Source organism: Ixodes scapularis, unplaced genomic scaffold (assembly GCF_016920785.2).
Source record: "Ixodes scapularis isolate PalLabHiFi unplaced genomic scaffold, ASM1692078v2 PGA_scaffold3__209_contigs__length_174095766, whole genome shotgun sequence".
Lineage (NCBI taxonomy): Eukaryota > Metazoa > Arthropoda > Arachnida > Ixodida > Ixodidae > Ixodes > Ixodes scapularis.
In genome coordinates, this window is record NW_024609868.1 from 172001274 (window position 1) to 172026878 (window position 25605).

Here is a 25605-nt window from a genome sequence, read left to right on the forward strand (position 1 = left end):
GTTATGTCAACGCCAAATTAGGAAATACCCTTAATGTCTTCAAAACGAATTTGCAATTCCTAATTTAATCAATTTATATTCAAGTAGCTTCGATGGTTGTGTCTCATTCTTTTAGTTTCACTTGACAAGCTTTTGGTGCGTTTTTTTAACATTGGGCTGATGTGCTTTAAGAACAAGTGGGCGGTTTTAATATCCTGCATATTATCGTGCATGTGATATAAATATATGCCAGTACGCTACGTACCAGCTTTCTCCTTACCTCCCTGGATATCTGTGCCACCAATGAAACTTAAAGTTGTATGCAATCTGAGGTTCCGTACTAATTCCACGTAAGTATGGGTGTGCTTTATGATAGAAATTCGCTTACAGCCGATATGCTTCAAATGCTGCAGCAATCTTTGCAGCAAAGTTATCAAAGATTGCTCCCTACACAATTTATTTGCAGTAACCTTGCTTTTCTAAAATATGCTACCTTGGTCGAGTTTTTGTCTTGACAACATTTTATATACTTTTCAACAGAATCATGGACTCCTGGGGCATTCGTTCGCGAAATATTGTTTTCGAACATGAATTTTTGTTTCATAACAAGAAACCCGGGCCTAGGGTATTCTGAAGGTTGGTATGAAAAACTATATTGTGCACAAGTGGCGCCTGTCGACGGTTAGAAACGTCTCCATCAACTAAATGTTTGGAGTTGACTGTCTATTACAATAAGCAATTGAATGGTGCGCATAACGATATTACCTGTGTGAAGGTATTTAAAGCTAGAACATTCCTTTTTAGTTCTACAATTTAGCAGTCATGTTTGTTGAACTTGTGTAAAAACGTTTGACTGTGGAGTAGCGTCCAACCTAAAACCAGTACCACAATCGTCTCGCACTTACAAAGATACAGAGACGCAGTCACAACTTTAATTCTGCGTGCAAACTCCTGTCACTTGACACGAGGATTAGTATCTTCTGACATAACTTGACCTGCGGCAGGGGAGGAAAGGAAAGACATATAATAAGAACGGCGAAACGCAACGTCTTCGAACAGAGCTTTGAGTTTATTAAAAAGATCCCTTTCATATGGATAGGACGCCAGAAATCTCTTTGCAAGCTTACCTCAACCAGTTTCTTAAAGGAAAACAATATAAACTCTCTCCCCCAACGACATCCACAAGGAGCAGGCCCGGTACCCCGCAAGTGATATCGATATTACACTATCTTCCCACCCCCATTCTTCTCGTCGCAACACAGCATACAAAAGAGCATGTTTACTTGAAAAAGTTCCGGCTTGTTTCAGGCAATTCTGGGAACATTAATACATTTGCTTTGAGATGTGATAGTAATAGAATACTTGGCAACAGATTTAAACTGATTAGATTTTTTTCTTACATTCCTCGTGCAGTTCTATTGAGGAAGACATCTGTTGCACTCCTCTACATGCTTATGAACGGTTTTTATTAAAGTCAATCTTTATTACGCCGTACTTAATGACCATCCGCTACATAAGAAGTTAACTTCTAGTCGTTTGTGATTTTCTTATTATATCTTGATCTGCCAAATTATGTTTCCGTTAAAAATGTGATGCGTAATGTAATTACAAGACAGTCGCTACGACGTTGTTTAAGTGCTCGTAACTTCTTATTAGTATAGGAAATTTTTCACGCTTCAAGGCATTTATAACGTTATTTCATCATACGTACGAGCGCAGTCGAATGCATAAACAAATAGAGCCACGAACACACACACTAGAAGCAACGTTTAGGGCATTATTAAGCGATGATATAACGCACACATAAATGTAAAGAACATCATGACGTTGCACTTTCGACGTATTTTGATTGGTCTCATCGGCTCGTGGCGTAGACAGCGCGCAAACTTAAGGTGAAACGAAGCCTATCTAAAAATAAGTGGTTGATAACTCTTAAATATTGGATTCATATCATAGAACAGTACTCATCTAACTTATCCAGGAATTCGTATTATCTCTTGATTAACTCACGGGAGCTCTATTCTGGCGGCATCCGAAGAACTTCTGGGGCCCTAATCTGGACACTTGGCGAAAAAGTCGGCGAGAAATCTGGCTGCCGTGATTGGCCAACTCCGCACTTGACCTTGGCGCCGGCCAATCAAAGCCGCTGGATTTCTCGCCTTCGTTTTCGCCCAGTGTCCAGATTGGGGCCCCTGTTTGATATTGCGCTCAATGGGGAAAGCAGTCCGATCAGGGGTGGCCACTCGCTCAAGACCGAAACCGCAGCTGGACAGGAGAAAAAAATCTAGTTTGCCTAGGAAGCGAATTTACGTCATACCATCGAAACATCAAATTTTTACTGATTAAAATATCCAAACGTTGACTTTGCGACATCATATATGCACGTTGATGCGATAGGTGGCGGTAAGCATTTATTGGTTGGCCGGTAAAAATATTGTGGTGTCCACAATCCAGCAAGTGGCCATCCCTGCTTCGGCTGTTCTGTGACCGCTACGTCGAGCCGTTCTTGAGCCGCCGACAGGATAGATCCTACTTCAAATAAATGCTGCAGTCACATTCCAGTTGTGCTTTACATCTGCTATCAGATATTGACCTTTAAAATTTCAGTAGCTAGCTATACACTTTGTCTAGAATGGAAACAAATTGTGCAAAGCGTCGTCATAAAAAAAAACGCTTGGTTAAAAGCACATGCTTTTAACCAATTAAAAGCACATGCCCCCGAATTGCATTTCACTTCTTGTGGTGGTTTATCTTGATTCCATAGATAGTTTTAATGAAAAAAACTTGTAGGTGTTCATATCAGACTGCACAGGTTCACACAGGCCACCAGAGTTCACGCATCGTCCGCTTACGTGGCTATACCGGTTTCCGGTACAGGAATACGGGTCACCCGGCGTCGAATACCGGCCACCGACTTAGGTTTTATGGTCACCGGTAATGGGCTAGAGTCAACACCGGTACGATGTCATAGTAGACAGATCACATTGCCAGGCGACCGGCATTCGCGCAATGGTACCGGCATTTTCATACAGGCCATTAAGCTATATTTTCACGGATGCAAATAAGAGGCAATATAACAACTAACTGAAACAAATGTTCAATCGACAAAGCCGTGTCACAAACACAAGAAAGAACAAGCGTCGAGAAAGCTGCTGCGAGCTTGGATGGCGGCAGGAGCGAGCGACGGTGCGCCGGCATGACAGCTGGCTACCGCGAGAGTGAATGAGTAGGCAAGACCGCGTTTGGCTCTTTATCTACTTTACTCTGTCTCTGGAACATGCCACCTAGCAAGTTCGGAAGTGAGCGAGGGCGAGACTGGCTTGTCAAGGTCATTCTTGCCTCTATATCTTTTATACTCGGGGTACGAATAAACACAAATATTCTAGATGTACGGAGAAGCGTTCCCTCTCGGTCATGAACGCAGCATTACTACCCCTTTAACAGTGTATCACCCTGTGGCAACCTTGAATACATTAATAAAATGCTAAACCGAATAACAGCCAACATTAAACTGTTGGTTCGTCTGAACCATAAATATTCATCAGTCCTAGCGAGCCTGGTACAGCTTGCGACGCACGACGTGCACCACCTCGGGTCGTGACTGGTGACCTCCTGACGACCATGTACCGTCTGGAAGCACCTCGAAGTTCAGGCCTCTGAGGCGACGGAGCACCCTTTAGGGTCCGAAGTGCGCTTCAAGAACTTCTCGCTGACGCTGCGGTGTTGTATCGGTGCACCACTGCAGTACACCAGTGCGCGGTGAGAAGCGCTCTCTACAAAGCAAAAAGGTGTTAATAATAATGAATCTTTACTTAGCATTTACAATAACGGAGGCCTAGAAAAAAGTCACACGAAACGGCTTGAAGCGCTCTCGGCCCCCGAATTGCATTCTAGAGAAGTGACAGGGTGAGAGAGAACTAAAAAACAGACGCACACTAAAAGCATTAGTCGTTTATAACAAAATGGCACATTGAGGCGCGTAACTCTTTCGCGTTGGTGGTATCTAAATGAACATTACAGAGAATAAAAAATGAAACGGTTTAGGCAATATGTAGGATAACATTTTTTTCTAGGTTTAATCGGCAAGTAGGTATATTTTAATATTCAGAGTTGCGAGAGTGATCTTTGGGAACGCGTTAGTTTGAACCAGACACATAAAGTATGTAAGTACGGTTACTTAACAATTCATGTTTATACTTCGGAGAAAGCCTATAATTATACATGTTGTAAATACTTAGTACAATATACATTCTGAGCAGGTTTTCTGTATGCGAGCAGAACGGAACATTTGCAATTGTAAGTAACATTCGTTTTTGGGTTAGTTGTATTATCTTTAAATTTGTTGCCCTGGTAGTACCCCAAACCAGGTGACACTAATTTAATTGAGCAAAAAATAGAGATTGATATAGTGTCCGGCTCTTGGTGAATAGATTGGTTTATTAGAACAAAGAGAGATTGACCATGATGGTGTCGCCAGTACAATCGTTGGAGCAATCGTCCGAGCAAACCTCTAGCTTTTCGGCTGCTGCCCGCGATGCGCGGCCCTTTTTGGTTGAGCCTCACTTCTTTCTCCCTAACAGCCCCCGTTGAAAAAGGACCGGTCCGCCGGCCATGCAACTAGGGAACTTGGTGGTGGGAGCGTTTTAGTCGGGCGATGTGGACGACATTAGTAGGCTTAGAGCGGTTGTCCCGGGGCGGAATGACGGGAGTCACTTCATAGTTCGTTGGGGAACCCGCACCTCCACCACATTGTTAGGATGATGCTGTCGGCAGCATAAAGGACAGGGGATGACAGAGAGAAGATAGAATGATTTTCTGGAGGCCGAGCCGGCCCGTGGGGCCTGGCGCGAGATGGTCGTGCGCGCTTCTGCCCGGTCGTCGTCTTCATCTTCCCAAGACTACTCCCTCGGACGGAAACGGCCGACCCGGCCGGTGAATAAGAGCACAAAGTACACTCACAATGACGCACGTAGAAAAAAGGACAGCTCCCAACAGCATCATCCTAACAATAATAATACTTTAACTGACCTCGAAAATGTACCGGGTGATATGTTTGATTCAAAACTGATTCAAAAAATGCAAAATAAAGTAAGTCACTGCCTTAGAAAAGAAAAGTATTTTTTTCTTCAGCACGTGTTTTATTAGGAAACAAACGGTCCAATATCTCAAATGGTTCAAGTAATCTAACTACAGACGGTGACAGCATGATAACCGAGTAGAAGCTCTGCCTCCTGCACGCGATCGTTCCATGCCAACAGGCTCATGCTCCGCGTGCAACCAAGTGTTATCAAAGTCAGAAGTCTCGGATTCAATGCTGCTGATATACTGAGGTCTGGACATTTAACCAACTGGTCACATGGAAAGAATAAAAACATAAAAAATATACGAGGGACAGACACACACGGTTCTTTCAAGGAGCAACTGGATTTAAATGATGCCCATTACACTATGATGAACCGCTTTCGTCACAGAGAAAATTAAGTGAAGACGAAAATAGAAGAAGATACTAGAAAAAGAAAAAGTAAAGATAGCTGAATTTAACTTCATAAAAAGGAAGAAGAAGAAACTAGAGGAGATGTTTTCTATGACAACTCCGGCGCTAGGAAATCCTTCTCTGATGTCGATGACGACATCGAGGGCTCGGAAACATTGTCTGTGGCAGTTTTGATCTTAAATGCCTCTATAATCTCTCGGCCATACTTGTCCTTGTGTGAGCCTAGCACGGTAGTGTTTTTCTCCTCACAATTGGACTTCCATCTACCGCATCATGCAAACATCTCGAAAGAATTCTCCCGAGAAATCAGGCTGATGGAGAATCTGCTCCCCGGTCTCATGACTCATTTCTTTGGTTTTGGGTATGGGTCTCATCCTTTGTTCAACTTTCTTCAAACCTCAGCTACCAGAATGCTGGAATCTGTATGGAACACCATCAGTACATCAATGAATGTATCTTTCCGCAAGGCCAGCAAAGCAGTGTATGACCCTCCAGTTATCCTTTGTGACCAGCAACTTTCCCCTGGTATATTGGAAGTGATTTCATATGGTCCCAAATTTTTTCCAGATCTTCGAATCTCAAAAGTTGACCAATTAACTTCGGTACATAAAGTAGCCTCGCATAATCCAGAACAGGGGAGGTCCGAGTTTTTCAACGCGGCAGTTCGCTCTATCCGCCTATCCGCGTAACCCCCCTCCGAAAGCAGGCAAGTTCCCGATTCGGAAAGCAGTTGAAGAGCTGCGCTGGGGGCAACTCAAACTGCTTGAATCAGACAAGACCGGTGTTTTCGTGGTCATGGATCAAGAAACCTATGAATAGAAGGTCACAAATGCACTGGAAAAGAACTTTGATCAACTAAAGAAGAGGCCATCGGGATCTCTGCGCGCAGAGGCAAAAAGACCGTGCACTTCGATGAATCTGCCCACTCTCAAGAAAACCATCGGTTCACCTGAAAAACAATCTTTATCCGTATTTTTCACATCTAAGACACATAAGGATGGCGTGCTGCTCAGAAGCATTGTATCCGAAAGAAGTTGCTGGCAGAAACCTTTGGCCTTATTCCTACAAAAACATCTCTCCACGGTGACGCTCCTCCAACCCTTTAGGATTTCTAACTCCACAGATCTTATTTCGCACCTTACCTTCCTTACCTCCACCACCCAGCCACTCTCCATGTTTTCTTTAGTCCAGCCCCCCGGATTCTCTTGAATTATGTGTCTGAGGCCATTCATGAACACGGTCTCTGTAAGTTTCAAAATACCTCAGATCTCCTTGCCTTATACCTTCAGTCAACTCTCGTTGAATACAACGGCAAAATATTAAGACAAAAGAAAGGTGTTTGTATAGGCTCCTGCCTAGCCCCAATACTCAGTGAAGTGTTTCTCATGTACGTAGACCAATCAGTTAAGTCCCGGTTAAATATTTTCACCCCCGAAAGCCGCGTGTATCGATGCGTAGATGACTATATTGTTATTCATCCTACCTCCATCTCCTACCGGGCCATTTCTGAAGCATTCGATTCCCGCTCGTCGGGTCTTAGGTTTACGAGTGAAGAACCAACAGAAGAGGGACTTCAGTATCTTGATTTAAGGCTTCATCTTCATCCCCAAGGCATATGCTGGAGTTTCCAGCAACGATCCAAAAAAACGGTCCTCCCTTTCCGCAGCAACCACTCTAAATCGGTAAAGCTTGGAATTATTCGAACCCTGTTTGCCTCTTCTCGTGCAAAATCCTGTCCCCACTTCTCATCAGCAAGCGTCCAACGTCAGCATGACCACCTTCTCTAAGCCGGGTATCCAGCAGACCTCCTCCGTACTACCCTTCAGCATCTCATTACAGGCCCCAACCGTCGATCATCTAACAATGAAGGACACAGCCACACACGCCCGGCCTGTATTCCATATGTGCATAATACTGTCCATCGCTTCAACGCGAAGGTGGTATTCACATGTCGGATGAAGCTAAAACAAATGTGCCAAAGGGTAAATAGCGAAAGTCGTCCACCAGAATGCACCATCAAACACTTCAACGAATACGTCAAATGCCAAGACAAGCAATTTATTCTATTCCGCTCAGTTGTGGCAGCCACTACATCAGCCAGACGCGACGATGCTTGAACGTTCGCCTTAGAAAACACTTTCTCGAAGCCAACAAAACGTCATCTGACTCCTACCATTCGATTGTTGTCCATGCCCGCACCTGCCAAGATTGCTCTCCTAGCTGTGAAAACACTACCGTGCTAGGCTCCCACAAGGACAAGTACGGCCGAGAGGTAATCGAAGCTTTTAAGATCAAAACTGCCACAGACAATGGTTCCGAGCCCTCGATGCCGTTATCGACATCAGAGATGGATTTCCTAGCGCCGGAGTTGTCGTAGAAAGCATCTGCTCCAGTTTCTTCTTCTTTTTCCTTTCCAGGAAGTCAAATTCACCTATCTTTACTTTTATCTTTTTCTAGTATCTTCTTGTATTTTCGTCTTCACTTAATTTTCTCTGTGACAAAAGCGGTTCATTATAGTGTAATGGGCATCATTTAAATGTAGTTGCTCGTTGAAGGAACTGCGTGTACTTGTCCCTCGTATATTTTCTGTGTTTTTATTCCTTACGTGTGAACTGTACTCCATCCAACGCGCTCTGCTACGTGTACATTTAAACAACTCTAGGCACTTTTTTATTCGTGTTTTTCTTTAAATAAGATTTACGACGCTTCGGGTACAAGGGTACGGGACGCTTATGTTACGGCGGAGCCAAGGAGGAGGTTTACGTTTGCCGCGCGGTATACTTCGCAGTCGCTTTCGCTGTCAGGAGCTGGTAAGATATTTGAGCTCGCGTTTACCGCTGGGCAAAAATACACATCCTCCTTGGCTCCGCCGTAACCTAAGCGCACCGTACTCCTGAGGCGTCGCTCCGTTATTCTCTACAGTTCTAATAAACGACACTCGAGCAGCCTTCAGCCTGACTGCGGCACGAACGTGCATGCGCTTCCTCTCCTTGTGTCTAAAAACGTAACAGTTACCTAAAGAGGACGGCTCGTCAACGCTTCCCCTTGAAGGAAATTTGGAGAATCCGCCGAACTCTGATCGCATCAAGGTGGAGTACTGTGACAGTTCATCTAGACTCTTTTAGAATGGGCGGTGGCAGAATTGATGTCTTCGCGGCAGCGATATCATCTGGACAGCTGTGTGTTTGTGCGTGTGTGCCCACGAAAGGCACACAAGATGAGCATTGCGGGCATGTCCTCTGGATGGCGGGAACTGCTGCAACCAAGCTCACTGCATTTAAACCTTTTTAAAATATGATTATAGCGAATGTGCCATCTTGGTATTGGTTCGAACTCGCAAGGCAGCCAGGAAGGCCAACAACAATTTAAATTTATGTGTGCCCGTTCTAAGCGACAGAAGCATCGCTAACTTTTGTGGTGTTTCTTGTAAATACATGCTGTCAGACTTAAATTCTCATATAGAGCGGTAAATAAAGTGAACTTTTTCAAAGAGTGCAAAGAGAGATCAGCGGCGTGGAGAAGCGAAACCGCCGGAGTCAAGGCGCTTCGCAACCGCTACTTTGACCGGTTAGAACTTTTGTACCAATCAAATGGTGCAATGTTTTTGTGCGTATTTTTTGCCTGGCCCAAAGAAAGTTGAATCCCAAAGTTTTAATAGAATAAAACCGGGTCGTTTCTTTTGTCAATATGTGTATTTTTTTAGGTGTGTTGTTCAAGAATGATTTTTTTAATGTTTATATTTTTCCCAAAGTCATATTTTGTTAGTATATATTTGGATGCCCTGGCCTAATATTCTGTATAGTTTTCAAGCTCGTTAACGTCATACATATTGGGGTAGAAGGCCGCAAAGTTGGTGTATTTGTTTCGCCTAGTCTAAGTTACGCATTTTTTATATATCTTTTATTTTATAGAAAATATAATAATTGCATGCAGTTGACTTCACTTTTGGTACATTATAAGGAAAAAAAAGCATTTTAGTCGTACCACTTTTAGCCTGCCGTCCACAGGACCGCAAAGTTGGCAACTATTGCAGTCCGCGGTGGATGCACGGCCGTCACGTAATCTTAATTAATTAAAGCATTTATTTTCTCGAAGTGAAAACGCTTTCTCGATAAACAAAGTTGAGCTTCGTGTGATTCATTTGTGTGTAAATTGCATAAAAAAATGTCGAGATGTCTTGCAGGTTCGATCTGTCGTGCAATCACCCATCGTAAACTTTCATGAGTGCCCGTAGACACCAACAAGCAAAAGAAATTCCGTAAACATATCTTCTCTATCAGCAAGCTACAACACATAAATTTTCTTATTTTAAACAACAAAAAGAAAAAAAGTTGCAATTTTTTAGCAAAAACAAAAAGTTAGCAGCGGGGAGAAACGAAAAGCGCCGGATTCAAGACGCTTTGCAACCGCTACTTTGACCGGTTACAATTTTTGCACCGAGCAAATGATGCAACATGTTTTTGCACTTTCTATTTGCCTGGCCTAAGGAGAGTTGTACCCCAACGTTTTAATGAAATCCAGACAGGGTTTTTTTATTTCGTCTTTTCAATATGGGTATTTTTTAAAAAAATCTGTTGCTGTTTTTTTTTTTCAAAAATAATGCATTGTTATGTTTATATTTTTATCGGAAGCTCATAATTTTTAAGAATACTTTAGATGTCCTTGCCTATATTATTGGTAGCTTTTGAACTTGTTAATGCCATACAGATTGAGGTAGATGGCCTGAAAGTTAGTGTGTTTGCTGCACCTGGTGTAAACTTAGGAATTATTTATATAATTTTTTTAATTCATAAAGCACACAATATTTGCATGCAGTTGACTTAAACTTTGGTGTGTTACATGAAACAGGAAACATTTTTGGCGTACCACTTTTTGCCTGCCTGCCTTCCACAGGACCGCAATGTTGGCACCTAATGCAGTCCGCGGTGGGAGCGGGTTGGTTGGTTGGATGGTTGGATCGGGTTTTTATGGCGCAAGGTCTGCTAAGGCCAAAGAGCGCCAAAGAAGGAAACTATTGCATTGAGGGTAAGCGAGAAGAAAGGACTCTAGTGGTCAGGGTTAAAAGTAAAGGAATGAGACATGAATCGGATAATGTCACAAAGAAAAATGGACATGAGTGAAAAGCTTTGAAGTTCACAGTCGATGTAGAAGACCAATAGCTTCTAAAAACTTAAAAACCTGCTTGTAAGTTACGAATGGTTCATAACCCAATAACAGCATTGGGTGTAAAGGAATGTGCTTTCTGTATAACTATGCGAAGTGAGATCGGCGTTCCCGTTCATAGAAAGGGCACTAAATTAGAAAATGGAGAGCACTGTGAGGTTTGTCACACTGTTCACACGAAGGGGCATCCTCCCCATGGAGCAGGTAGCCATGAGTCAGATGAGTGTGGCCAATGCGCAAGCGACACAGTACTACTTCATAAAAGCGTTCCTGGTGCCGGGCGCTCGCCCATTCACCCAGGTCTGGCTTAACGAGATGCAGCTTGTTGTAGATTTTCTCATTCCACTCGGCTTGCCATTGTGCTCGTATGCGGGACTTTACAAAAGTGCGATAGTCCATGTAAGGGATCCTTTTAATATCTACCTCTCTGCTGACGCATGTGCGGGCAGCACGGTCGGCTGCCTCCTTGCCTGGGATACCAACATGGCTGGGAATCCAACAAAAGACAATGGTGCAATGCTTTCTGGCTGCCACAATAATTTTCTTCTGAACTTCAACAACAAGGGCGTTCCTTGTAGGCATCAGTGAAGAGATTTCTCATAAGGCACTAAGAGAGTCAGTGAAAACCACTTCCAGCGGTATCCTGTGACGGGCTATGTGTTCCGTAGCCAACAGGAGGCCATACAGCTCCGCTGTGAGAATGGTAGCAGCAGTATTTATCCGCCTTACAACATCCACTGAAGAGCCAATGACAGAGCAACCAACAAAGGTCGCAGATTTTGTTCCATCTGTATAGACCTTTGTATAATCGTCATACAATTGAGCAAGTTCATGAAATTCTTGCATAAGCACAGAACTTGGAGTGCTTTTCTTGTTATACTGTGCAAGAGACAGGTTGCAGTGTATGTCAGGGTGCTCCCAAGGTGCTATGGTGCCAGGGAATTCGGCTACCTGGAATGCCACATCTAATCCGACAGACTCGGCCAAGGTCTTCAATCGCATACTGAATGGAGGGATCACGCTAAGTTTTGCGAGAACGATTCGTTCCGAGCGTGTTTCTTGAACAACTTCTCGAGTGAGGTGCTGGAGGACAGATCGGATTCGAAGAGAGTACATCATGCCCAATGCGAATCTACGTCTTTCGAGGCAACACTCATTAGCCTCTGCATACAAACAGGGCACAGGGGACGTACGAAACGCATCCGTAGACAAACGAAGCCCAAGGGGATGAATGGGATCCAACATCTTGAGCACAGATTGCCTGGCAGACCCATAAACAAAGCAGCCATAGTCCAATCGGGCGCGCACCAAAGAGCGATAGATCCACAGGAGGCAGAATCGATCCGAGCCCCAAGACCGGTGAGAGAGAACTTTAAAGATATTGAGAGACTTGTGAACATCCAGTTTCAGGCTTTTTACATGAGCATTAAAATTCAGTTTACTATCAAACGTAAGACCCAAAAATTTGTGCTGAGGTTGGACACTAACATTACTATTGTAGATTGTTAGGGATGGTTCAAAAAGGACTCCACGTTTGCGGGTGAAGCAAACACATGCAGTCTTTTCAGGAGAGAACTTAAACCCATTACTGTCAGTCCACTCAGTAAGCTTGTTGATGCGTAGCTGAACCCTGCGTTCACAGACTGAGTTTACAGGAGGAAACTGAAATTTGTAAATCATCGACCTAAAGTGAATACTGAGCCAACGGAGGGATTACGGAAGCAATGGAGTTCATTTTAACTATAAACAAGGTGACACTTAGTACTTCCCCCTGCGGCACTCCATTTTCCAGCAGAAATTCACGGGAAAGTGTTTTTCCCAGCTGGGCTCGAAAAGTGCGCCTGTCTAAATAGCTCTGAATTGCACGAAGCATGCGACCACGTAGTCCGAGGTCCAACAGGTTTCTCAAAATGCCAAAGTGCCAAGCCGTGTCATACGCTTTCTCGAGATCAAAGAACACGGAGAGGCAGTGCTGCCCGTGTGCAAAGGCCTCACGCACAACAGTTTCGAGACGGACCAAGTGGTCGACTGTGGACCTTGATGAACGATAGCCGCACTGAAAATTGTCGAGCACCTTACCATGTTCGAGATAGTACATTAGTCTACGATTAATCATTCGCTCCAGTGTCTTACAGAAGCAGCTGGTAAGAGCAATGGGCCTATAACTGGAAACACAAGAAGCATCCTTACCAGCCTTCAAAAGTGGAAGGACATGCGCTACCTTCCACGATGAAGGAAAATAGCCCTCCTGCCATATGCGGTTATAAAGATATAAAATGACATCGAGTGAAGAAGGATGAAGATGCTGTAGCATTGAATAATGTAAACCATCTGGTCCAGGGGCTGAGGGCTTTGTGTTATGAAAAAACTGCGAGGAGCTCGTGCAAGCTAAATGTAGCATTGTAATCCTCCTGTTCACCTCCTGAGGTTTTCAAGGGATTGCTCTCAGCCTTCAGCTTGTGTCGAAGGAAAGTAGATGACAAATGATGTGAACTGGATATATATTCAAAATATTCTCCAAAAATATCACCTTTTTTCTCGAGTGTGTCTGGGCATGTTCCATTCCTAAAAAGCAGGGGGATTTTAAATGCATGATAGGAACCATTGATCTTGTGTATTCGATCCCAGACCTCCTTAGGTGAGGTACTGCTATTTATAGTGGAAGCATAGCCTTGCCAACTTTCCCGTTTGGCCTTTCTTCGGACGTAGCGTGCACGTGCCTTCATTTTCCGAAAGGATATGAGGTTATCTCTAGTGGGGTATCGTCTCAGAATACCCCAAGCCCGATTTTGTTTCTTGCGTGTCTCTTCACATTCCGAATTCCACTAGGGCTTTGGCCTCCTAGGAAGAAATTGAGATGTCTGCGGGATGGACAACTTGGCTGCTGTGATAATGCGCTCGGTTAAAAGATGATCGAGTTCGTCAATTGTAAGACTTTCGAGACGAGCATATGCTAAAAGCGATGCCTGCTTGAAAAGGCCCCAATCAGCCTTGTCGAGCTTCCAACGAGGCGGGCGTGTATGAATTAAAAGAGGGGCTACCCTACAGGTTAAAAGAGTAGAAAAATGATCGCTTCCACGTGGATTGAAATCCACACTTCAGGAAAAATCTGGAAGTAAACTAGCAGAACCAATTGAAAGGTCGATGGAAGTTGATGACAAAGATCATGGACTCAAATAGGTTGGCTGGCCTGTATTAGAAAGCTAAGTGGCGTGTTCGGCGTTCGCCGGGCTTCTGGTCAAGGTTGGCGGTCGGCTGCGTGTCATATCTCTAACATCAGCGGTTTTATGGGCTCACGTCCCGAAATCGCTTTGTTGTGCATAGATTATTTTTCGTATCCGTAGATTTGACGAAATAGTGGTATCCGAACGATCGTTTCGTCCTTTGACCGTACGTCTGTCTGCACGTCAAAGCTTTTTGACGTAAAGTCGGAGACCATCGATGTACAATCAGAATCGCCACCAAGACTTCTTGATGGCATTTCGCGGCGGCCGACTGCCACCAGGAAACCATCAGAAAGCCTACAAGCGGAGTCTGACTGGAGTTTGACTGTCGGTCAGAGTAACCTGTTGGCCAATCAGACGTGCTTGACGTACAATCAGGCACAGTCAGCGGTCCACTAGAAAACATTGACTGCCAAACAGGGTTACATTGATGGATTTTTCCTTCGGGTTGTACTCCTCCAGAAGATGCTCTACATCATCCAGGTTTCTTAGAAGGCCACGAAAGTTCTACTGTATGAGTACTGAAGCCATTTTAGGCACAAAAACCAGAGCACATGGAAAAGTGAGTCAGTTGCCTCACTTCGGAGGAGTTACGAGTTTTTTCGATTTTTGTTTCTTCGTAGTCTGCCACTCCATCTCATCCTGGTCAGAACCCGGAGTCGATGGGGGTGCAGACAAGGCAGCGCCAGTGTTCTCCTGAGCCTCGCAGGCAGATTTGCTTGCTAGCCCGGGAGGGTCTGTGCCGCGGGGCCCCAATCCGCGACCACGACCAGAACTAGGTGGAAAGGTGGTCGATGTACTGGGGAGGGGTTCTACCCCGTCCATCTGTTTTACCTCTTTTCCCGACGAGGAACCTGCGTGCGAGCCACGCAGCTCCTTGGTTGCTCGCTGCCTCTCCAGGGACTGAGGCCGAGGGCCTCGCTTCTTCTCCTCCTGAGGAGAGCGGCCAGTGTTGATAGGTGCAGACGGTGCTGGCCTGTCCTGAGCAGAGGAAGCAGCCAAAGCGCCCCCTCCACGAGGACAGGAAGCCTGCTGACCCTGCGCCACAATCTTGAAGGGCAGGGCGGGCACGGCTATTGCCGGCCCACCCTTGTCCAGGGGAGCAGCATGCTGCTCCTGTCGAAGGGATGGGGCCCTCAGGTCAGCCGCCAAGATCTCAGGAGAGACCTGGGTGGCCCTAGTCTCCAAGTGTGGTGCAGGGCCTCTTCGCACCACCTCGGCGTAACCTCCTTTTGAGAGGGACGACAGCTTCTTCTTAGCCTCCAAGTAGGTGATGTTCTCCTTTGCCTTTTGGGAAAGAATTTCTTTTTCTTGACGCCAAAGGAGACAGGTGCGGGAGTAAGCTGGGTGGGGCCCACTGCAGTTACTACAGCGGGCTGCTGCCTCGCAGATGTCAGCAACATGTTCCTGGCTTCCACATTTCGCACAAGTTTCTTTCCCTCGGCAACTGCGTGACCCATGCCCAAAGCGTTGGCAGCGGAAGCACCGTTGCGGGTTGGGAACATAGGGACGGATGTGACACTGGAGATAGCCTGCCTTCACAGTTTCATGGAGGGTGTGTCTCTCAAAGGTCAAGATCACGTGCTTGGACGGGGTTTCCTTGCCATCCTTCCGGAACATAATACGTTTATTTATTTATTTATTTATTTACAATACTGCGGACCTTTCGGTCTACGCAGGAGAGGAAGTACAAAAGCACATAATAAATACATGATCATGCACTCTGTGCGGGTCAAGCGTGCGCAGGCAGTTCGAAGTGCCTGCGCATTCTTTACATGCATCACTTAATTAAAAAATTCGGTCAATTTGGCTCCGAATAGCTCAAGGCTGCAGAAACTGACAAGTTCTTCTGGTAAAGCGTTCCACTCAATTATTGTTCTGCAAAAGAATGAATATTTTAATACATCATTCTTGTATTGATACGGTGAAATGGCTTTAGTGTTGCTCGTTCTCCGGGAACGAGACGTCGAAGGTAGCAGATATGTTTCAGGATCTATTTTTGTCAGTCCGTTTGCTATAAGGTATAATTCTTTTAATCTAGAAATTTTTCTTCTGTTTTCTAGGCGATCCAGCCGCGCCTCAGCTCTCAATGCGGTAACAGACGACGGACGCCTATATTCCGAAAAAATAAACCGTAAAGCAAGGTTCTCAATTCTTTCTATTTGTGTGACCTGTTTTCTTCTGTAGGGGTCCCATACGCAACTTGCATACTCTAATATCGGACGCACATAGGATTTATATGCAGTTAATCTAACATCTCTATTTGCATGTCTTAGGTGCCTTCTAAGGAACGCTAGTTTTTGATATGCCTTTGCACATATATAGTCCACGTGACTATTCCAGCGCAACGTATTACAAAAAATCACACCTAGGTACTTAAATTCATCTACTTTTGCAAGTTCTGTGCTCCCTATAGTGTAGCGGAAATCTAACACTTTCTTCTTGTTTGTAATACTACAAAATACCGTCTTATTAAAATTAATAACCATGCCCCATGTAGCACACCATGAGCTGATTACCCCCAAAGACTCATTTAGTAACTCCTGATCCTGAACTGTAGTAATTTTAGAAAATAGCATACAGTCATCCGCAAAAAGCTTAACATGTACAGAAGAAGGCAGATTCGAAGCTATGTCATTGATATAGACTAAGAATAAGAGTGGCCCTAAAACGGAACCCTGGGGTACTCCTGAATAGACTGCTAATGGGGGAGAGCATACGTTATTATAACAGACATACTGCATTCGGTTGCTTAAATATGAACGTATCCATAATAGCAAACTCCGATTCAGTCCTAATTTACGTAGCTTTTCGAGCAATTTGTCATGAGGAACACGGTCAAAGGCTTTCGAAAAATCCATACATATTACATCAACTTGACCACGCTCATTTATAACAGACGCGAACTCATGCGTACATTCAAGTAGCTGCGTGACCATTGACAGACCCCGCCTAAACCCATGCTGGTGCTTATACAGTAAGTTATTTTCTTCCAGGTAGTGATTGATATGTTTTGATATAACATGTTCTAGGAGTTTGCAACATGTCGATGTTAAGGATATAGGACGATAATTCTCAGTTGCCATCTTGTTTCCGGACTTGTGAATTGGCACAATTTTCCCACATAACCAATCTGCCGGTAGCTTGCTCTGCCGAAGTGAAGCTTGAAAAATTACAAATAAGTACCGAGACACCCACTCTGCGTATCGTCTTAGAAAAGCATTCGGAATGTCATCTGGGCCAGATGCCTTTTTATCGTTTATATTCAAAATCAAGTTAAAGATACCGCTTTCCGACAGAACGAGCTCCGGCATTTGTGACTGATAAGAAACATAGGCAGGGTCTCCCGACGGGTCACGTGACAGAGTAAAAACGGACTGAAAGTACTTGTTAAATTCTTCTGCAATTTGAAAAGGAGAAGAAAAAGTTTCACTGCTAACTATGATTTGCGAGGTCACCTCCTTAGGTGATGAAAAGAAACGCCAAAATTTTTGTGGGCATTCCTTCAAGAACCGTGAGAGCGCGTTACCACAGTAGCTCTCTCGAGCTTGCGTGACGAGATTCTTTAGCTTTCGCCCTAATTCTGCTATCTCCGCGGAAGTTTTAACTTTGCTTTTCCTTCGGCGTTTTATTTTTCGTTTTAATTGTAGGATTTCCCTCGTAATCCAAGGATGGACCCTCTTTGCTCTGACGTTTCTTGAAGGAACAAAATGATATATACAGTGAGATACAATACTCTTAAATTTCCCCCATAGCTCACCGACGTCAGAGAGTTGACAAAAATCATCAAAATGCCATTCCAAGTAGTCGAGAATAGACACATCATCGGAGTTTTGAAAATCTCGAACAACACTTCCCGGACAAAAATTTTGGGACGACGATTTAGAGAGTTGAATAATGAATACCAGGATTTTATGATCAGAGACCCCGTCAATAACACCGACCTCGTCTGCTTCGATTGTATTACTAACGAAAAGCAGGTCTAGTGTTGCTGGGCCTGTGCCGGATACTCTAGTTGGGACGCTCACTAACTGTCGCATATTAAAACAAAGAGAGATATCTAACAGACGTTCAGAGGATGCGACTTCTGCTTTACCTACTTTACACGACGTCCAATCAATAGTGGGCAGGTTGAAGTCTCCTGTTAAAATTACCTTAGTTTTATCGGTGAAGTGCAGTGCCATGTAATCATGTAAATCTTCTAAGAGTTTTGGCGGGGCATTTGGTGGCCTGTAAACGGCGCCTACAACAAAAACGTTTCCGTGGAATGTTAACTTACACCATAATACTTCTCCACTGATAACACAATTCATTGGCATCAATTCTATTGAATCTTTAAATATAACAGCAACGCCACCGCCCCTCGATCCTCTATCTTTTCTAATCATCCTGTATGAAGGGGGAAGAATTTCGCTGTCACCAATACCACTGTGTAACCACGTTTCGGTGATAACAACAACATGGGGATCATGAGTCAACAAGATAAGTTCCAGGTCATCCACTTTATTCACGATGCTCCGAGCATTAAAACTCAAGATCTTCAATGATTCCTCAGGATGCATTTTCAGAGATAATTGGCGTCATTTCACATTTCTTCGGTTTGTTGGCCGATTTTTTTCTTTGCACACTTGCCCCTTGGCGTCATCCCATTCGAAAATGTCGTTTCCAATCTTAATCTTGTCGTGTATCAGAAAAGCAGTTTCCCCATTATCACGATTTGGTTTGCTACTTTCCCATAGCAGTTTGCGCTTTTGAAGCGTCACCCATGAATAATCGTGCTCAAGTGTTATTTTGGTACCTTTTAGAAGTCTGCGTTTTTTTAGAAGATTATTCTTTTCATTGTAGTCGAAGAACTTAACAATAATAGGCCGGCTTCTATTTGTCTTTCGTCCAACCCCATGCAAGTGTTCGACAGAGTTAGTTCGAATTCCAAGTTTTTCTACGAAAATACCGTCGAGTACCTTTGATCGAAGTATATCTGCCGTTTCACCGGCGTCCTCGGAAACACCAAAAACCATAAGATTATTGCGGCGGCTTCGATCTTCTAAGTCGACCAACTTTCTTTGGCATTCAGTAAGTTCGGTTTGTACGGACGAAACATTTTTTTCAATACTCGTCATTTGATTCCTAAGCTCTTTTGTTTCTTCGACTGTGACTTCAATTTGTTCAACCTTTTTGGCCAGTTTGTCAAATTTGTTCTCAAATGTTTGTTGACTAGTTTTTATTCCAGCCAGCTCAGTTAGGATCACAATCTGTTTAGCCAAAATATCCTTAACCATTTCCTCCATCGTAGGTATACAATCATCATCCGGACCCGGGTTGGATTCGATATCCCCGCATGATAACAGGTCACGAATTACAGCAATACACTCAAGGAACAGCAGTACACACGTCCGGGGGCATGGCGGCGAGAAAAGACAAACGTTGCTAGTACGCTTACAATGCAAGGAGTGACTTCTGCTCACCTGCACGTAGAGCATGATAGGGTTAGCCATTGCTCCCGGAGGAGTGCCGCCATGCCCTCTGACGCTGAAGAGCTGTCGTGGCCTTTTTGTAGTCTCGTGGGCGAGACAAGTTGTCGATGTCGGTCTGGCTTCTTTGGCGAACACGAGTTTCCTGAAGATGTTTCCAGGCTCCTCGCTGGCTTGAAAATGGGCGTCGCTTGTCCAGTTCGGTGGCAGCGGCGTCATGATGACTTGGCGTTCCGAGAAATCGCCCTGATGCGTCGGCGACCCCGTCAGTCCAGCCAAGGTGATCAAAAACTGCACGTAGAGCATGATAGGGTTAGCCATTGCTCCCGGAGGAGTGCCGCCATGCCCTCTGACGCTGAAGAGCTGTCGTGGCCTTTTTGTAGTCTCGTGGGCGACAACACCGGCATCTTTCAGTCCTTCCAGAATTTCTTCCTCGCTAGCGTCGAAGAAGTCGTCTTCAGAAAGGACTCCACGGATTGTGTTGAGCGTCCGGTGAGGACGCGCGGACACTTCGACGTCGACTATGCTGGTCATCTTGGAGAGTGCCTCACTTTGCGCTTTCGTGTTTACTTCAACGAGAAGGTCTCCGGAGTGGAGTTTTTTTGCTTTGCATGAAAACCCGATAAGGTTTTCTAGCACCTTGGATACCACAAAGGGGAACAATTTGGACACTGGTTTCTTTTAAAGGTTCGAGTGAATCACAAGAAACTTTGCAAATGTTCCCATTTCAGGGGTTTTTCCAATGACTTGGGGCTCAGGGCGAGGCCTCTTGGAAGCCTGCCTTGAACCGGGTTTAGAAAGGAGGGGCGCCATATGAAGGGCAAAAAACTTCGGCGTCCGTAGCGCACCACCCACCACGGAGTCCAACGAGGGGATAGGTAATGTCTCATAACAGGTCTGGCTTGTCTGAGTATGTTACTCTATCAGAGCTACCAGGATTATATAACCAAGTGTGGGTCAAGAAAGAGTTCTGCCGCCACCCAAGGTTAGCCCTTGCCGCCAAAGAAGGTGAAAACGGAGAATAGGAGAAAGGAGGAAATAGAAAGAAAAGAGGTGATAGTAGAAGAAATGGCGACTGACTGAATCATCCTGGTCGGGCCAAGCCAGGATACCCGTCTACGGGAAGCGGGGGCCGAAGTGGTGTATTGCCTCAACCGGGGGGCCCCGAAGGGTCCAAACCTACCCCCGGCTCGGCTCAACCACCAGGATGACCTTTTCCCCGGACGCGGGAGAGCCACACACAGCCAGACGTGGGCGGGCGAACCCGCATGGCTCGGGGTCCGTGGAGACTTCACTCTCCAAACACCAGCTACTTGCACAGGTGCCCTTTGCGGGGGCGGTAGGAGCGGAGCCGTCGCGCAATCCTGAAACATTTTTTTTCTCGTATTGAAAGCGCGGTTTCGAGACAAAAAGTTCCGTTTCGTGCGTTTCATTTAAGTGCACATCACATATAAAAAAAAAGAGAAATAATAAAAATGTTGAATGGACGTGCTGGTTCGATCTCTCGTGGAATCACCCGATTGTGAGTTGTTTATGCGATGGAGACAGCAGCTTTCGCAATGCAAACGGGAATTGTCTCGGCTTTGCGTATTCCTGTTCTCCACATGAGTCATCGCAATTCAAGCTTAGCCAAATCATTCAATACGTTATTTTGATGAAAAAAATGTTCTCTCTTTCTTTATTGGATGCAGTGACCACATGGTGGTCAAATCGCCACAAACTCAAGTCATTACTGTAGGAGGTAAAAAAAACACTTGATAAACAAAGGTTTGATATTCGGCGCGTGAAAATCGGCGTCATCGGAAATCGCAGTGACCGTGCAAAATGGAAGGGAATTTATATTACCTATGGCCTCTACAAAAAAAAGAGTGTCGCATCACGTGACGCCTAAAAGGAAACTTTTTGATTTTTAAGGGCATGCTGAACTGATATTGGGATCTCGCAAAGACAAGGTCGCAGAAGTATTGAACAGGACGCTACGAGCTCGAAAACCTCACCCGTGCATCGATATCTCAAACGGGTGGCCGTATTTCTGAAAAAGAAGGGCGCGTTCACGCGAGGTCTTTTACGGGATTGTCCCCCTTGAGAATTTGAGAATGAGAGGAAGCATCCTCGCTTCTCTCCGCCTCGCTTCGGTTCACCAGCTCGACGGTACGAAGCGAGGAGGAGAGGGAATGAGAATCGTGACGTGCCTTGTGTCGTCGGCCTCGTTGGGCGTTTTCACTCGCGCCCCTCTTTTCGAAAAATACGGCGATCCGTTAGAGATATGAGTGATATTTTTGAATTTTTCAGCGTCCCTACTATCAGTCTAGCTTTGTTTTGTAAGCTCGAAATTTCGGTTCAGTGTCCCTTTAACGCATGGTCATTTCTACGGGATACGTGGAAAGGAACTTTCATATCTTTATCTTTTTCTAAACCGGATTTTTCGTGATGAATATTGTGAAACATTTTGAGAGGCAGGAGAATCCTACTGTCACCAAATAATTGTCATTTTAGCTTCTGTTTACACTCCGACATACCAAGTCGCCAATCATAAATTCCTGAGACACACATTACAGCCATATTGTGATATTTTTTGAAGCTTTTGAATAGAAAATGCGGTATAAGTGTCCCGGAAAACACAGGCATGTATAAATATAGAACGAACATGGTGAAAAATAAACTGATTCTTCGAGAAACTGGTGTTCAAGTTTAACATTCTATAACAAACATTTAAGCATACGCAAGGCCTTGAGGAAAGTGCAGTGAACATTTGCATTCTAATGCAGACCGAAAGTGAAGTATACATCCAGAAAAAAGAATTTCTTAACAGTTTCTAAGACTTTTGAATTTAGTGAACAACTAAATGCTGGCGGTAAAATTTCCTTGTAAAGGAGATGTCTACATTTTTTTATACGTTGAGAGACATTTGTCATGAGCAACACCGTGATTCAAGCCAGACCGAGTCTTTTTCTACAATCAGTCTATCATGGTCGGTAATCTCTCTGCTCACTACAAATTCATCTGCTAACATTCTAAAAGTGGAACAAATACCGACAGAAGTGATATTTATATAAATAAGAATAAAAAAAGTGGCCACAAAAATAAGCCTCGCAGCATACTTGAAGTGACATCAACCATTTGGGATGGAAAGTCATTTATCATATTAAATTACAAATAGCGCTAGGACGAGGACAGACGAAGAAGTGGACTTCTTCGTCTGTCCTCGTCCTAGCGCTATTTGTTATTTAATATGTATAACCAACTAGCCCGCCAGAATATTTTAATTCAAGTCATTTATCGCTTTCTAAACGACAAATTCTGCAAAACCTATTTACGAACTTTGTCATCCATTCTACAAGCGCGGAGTTAGAAATTAAAAGATCACAAGGAACGATATCAAAATCATTACTGAAGCCAAGAAATACAAAACGAATACTCTGTCGCTAGTTGGTTGCCATAAAAAGGCCATGAAAAAAAAATAAACTAGAGTGGTACACGAATAGCGCCGACGGAAGCCGCGTTGCGAGGGATGCAAAAAGTTAAACCCGCGAAGATGAATCTTGATGTCTCCATAAAGAATGTTTCCCACAGTCTTGCAAAAAAAAAAAAAAAAAAAAGGCTTCTCAGCGATATTTGTCGATCATTTCCGACACTCTTTCTAGGACCACTTGTCTTCACTGGTGTTACTCAAGCAAGCTTCCAATCCAAGGCAGAGAAGATTCGCGTAGCGTGTTTTTGGGAAATATAATTAAGCAAAGGCACAATGAACAAGAATGAGATTTTAAAATTCACGAAGGAATCTCACCTGGACCAGGCAATTGAGTTGTGTATATTTATTTGATTTGAAATTCTAGACATATCGAATTTACCTTCGAGCATCACAGTGCTCGCCGCGGGATTATTGAAGCGTACCGAACGTGACATGAAAGGTCTGAAACTTGACCGAAAGTATAAATTTAAAAAAGGCCATTTTTTCAGAATCGTTATCGACGATAGTATCTTTGTGTCTGTGCGTCAGGACGAAATAATTGCGTTTATCGTTATGGTGCACGTATTTACGAAACTGCTTAGGAGAACGACCAACTTATTTTTTAAATCGGGAAGGAGCGTAGGCTTAGCTTTCACCAACCTGTCTGAAACCGCTCCTGCAATCTTTTTTTTTTTTAGCTAGACTTCTCGGAAGTTGTATCTGACTGAATTTAAGATGGGCCCATCATGTTTTGTTTAGTAATACACGCCACTCTGGTGTAAACCACAGCTTGTCACGAGCTCGTTTTGGCGTAAGCATGCGCGATGGAACAAACTCTTCCAACAAGCTAAGTGTTTTTTTCTTCTTTAGCTTTATTCATAAGTAATTGATGCAAAAGGCATTCGGACAAAGTTTCAAAAACTGGAAGATAAGAGTCGAGTACGGAGTTTATTTCTGCATAATCTGCTCTTTCATAAAATAGAAATTCGATTGTTTCACGTAGTTTGCTCATGCTCACATAGTTTAAGTTGACCTCAGATAGGATAACTTTATGGTCCCTAATTCCTGGTACAGTATGCGTGTTTTCAAAAATCCCAAAAAATTTTACAACGTAAAAATACAGAATATGGCTCATATTACCATTGCGTTTGGGCTCAGGAACAAATTGTTCACGCCAAAAGACATCCAATAAGCTGACGAACTGGGTATACAGTATACCACACAAACGCCCTTGAAGTTTTCACTACTCTACGCAATTGCTGGAAGATTGATCTTCCAGCAATCTTCGCCGCTATCAATGATGTGATCGCCTATAATTAAGGCTCCGTGCTTTCAAATAAATCCGAAAAACTCCGAAAAACACCCGCCGGTAAAAATTTTTGTGAAATCACATTTATCCGATAAACTCCGAATTGCTATGTGCCCATGCCAGCCCCCCCCCCCCCCCCCCCCCCCCCAGCGAAAAAAAAAATGTAATTTTTTTTTCTACAATTTGAGTAGCGCAGGATCAAATGGTCCCGGGAAAATGACACCATAATTACCTTTCAAGCCTCGGACCGCTGTGAAAAGGGGATCTTATGGCTTGTCTCGTCGAGGTTAGTTTAGTGAAACAGGTCCTCGTACCATTCGTGTCACGACAAAAGCCACTCTTTTGGTTTCCAGTTTGGGCCATGGGATTTGGGATTCAGAGAAAGGTGAGGATATGTTTCTGGGGGTAACAGTGAGAGCTATGGACCATAGAGATTGTATAAAATAGGGAAGGGGGGCAGTTGAAACTTCTCTATTACATCCTTAACCACTCCACCTACCGCGGCCGCGGGATAGATTGATGGGATGACTACGAGCTTCCTTGCGGCTACCTCCGGCAGTTTATTGATTTTAAGGTATCGACGTTTATCGAAGCCACACTTGTGTGCGACTTTTTTCGTGGGATCAATTAGTATCACCAATGACACCAAAGCCAAATTCAACTGAAGAAATCTTAATTGATACAAGCGCGTTTTATTTTTTATCTGGCATACGTTTGCATCCGGTTATTATTTCTTATTTTTTAATAGGAAACACTGCGAAATTAATCTCCGAATTTTGGAGAATTGGGGATTTACGAAAAATAAACTCCGATAAACACCGAATTTCTGCTAAAAAATAAACTCTGAAAAACACCCTCCGAATTTCACAAAACATAATCTCCGAAAACACGGAGCCCTACCTATAGTACTGGAAATATATTTAACTGTGTTAGGCATTGAGCTTGTTGGGCGATACAGAGAACCAGTGACTTAGCATTTCTCGTTAGTCAGCCCAATCTGGCAAAACACAGTTTCGGCATCATGAGCGTTCGCTGGAATCTCGATAGAAGAAATATTTGCTTCAGAAACCGCTATTTTGGTTGTCTATGAATTGCGAAGGCCTACGTCATGAGACTCACAACGCCGCTCACTGTGAATTCGACGAAGCACATTTTAAGTAAACGCTTTCTTTTATTAATGGTTCATCACGTAGCACGTAGCGCGACAGCATTGCGTCACTTTCGAATGGGGTGATTGCTTCGTCCCTGTGTTATCGTTTATTATTACGTATTTGTGAAATCATTTAATGTTCAAGTTATATCTCCACCACCATTGCAGCTTCATGTGTGTCATGTCCAGTCGCTCTGTAATCGTTTAATGTTCAAATTGTTTGATCATTATTAGCCATGTACCCACTATACTTAAGCCAAGACGCAGCCGATGCATGTGGTCCTGAACAGTGCTTGCTCTGCACGAACACGCGTGCTTGGTAAGGACGCCGAAAGCCCGGAGCTCGCTCTTGTAGCTTCTGCTA

At 44.1% G+C, this 25605-nt stretch overlaps 1 protein-coding gene and 1 pseudogene across 1 annotated transcript; both read right to left on the reverse strand.

Moving 5' to 3' along the window:
- The window catches only part of LOC120843471, a 93375-nt pseudogene extending 75331 nt beyond the window's left edge, over window positions 1-18044 (reverse strand).
- A 408-nt stretch (window positions 18045-18452) lies between these two features.
- On the reverse strand, window positions 18453-19148 carry LOC120843470 (the record flags this gene model as incomplete). The annotated part of the gene is made up of 1 exon (XM_040214857.1): window positions 18453-19148. A coding segment is annotated over exon 1 (696 nt), but the record flags the coding sequence as incomplete, so codon positions are not given.
- Between the last annotated feature and the right edge of the window lie 6457 nt (window positions 19149-25605).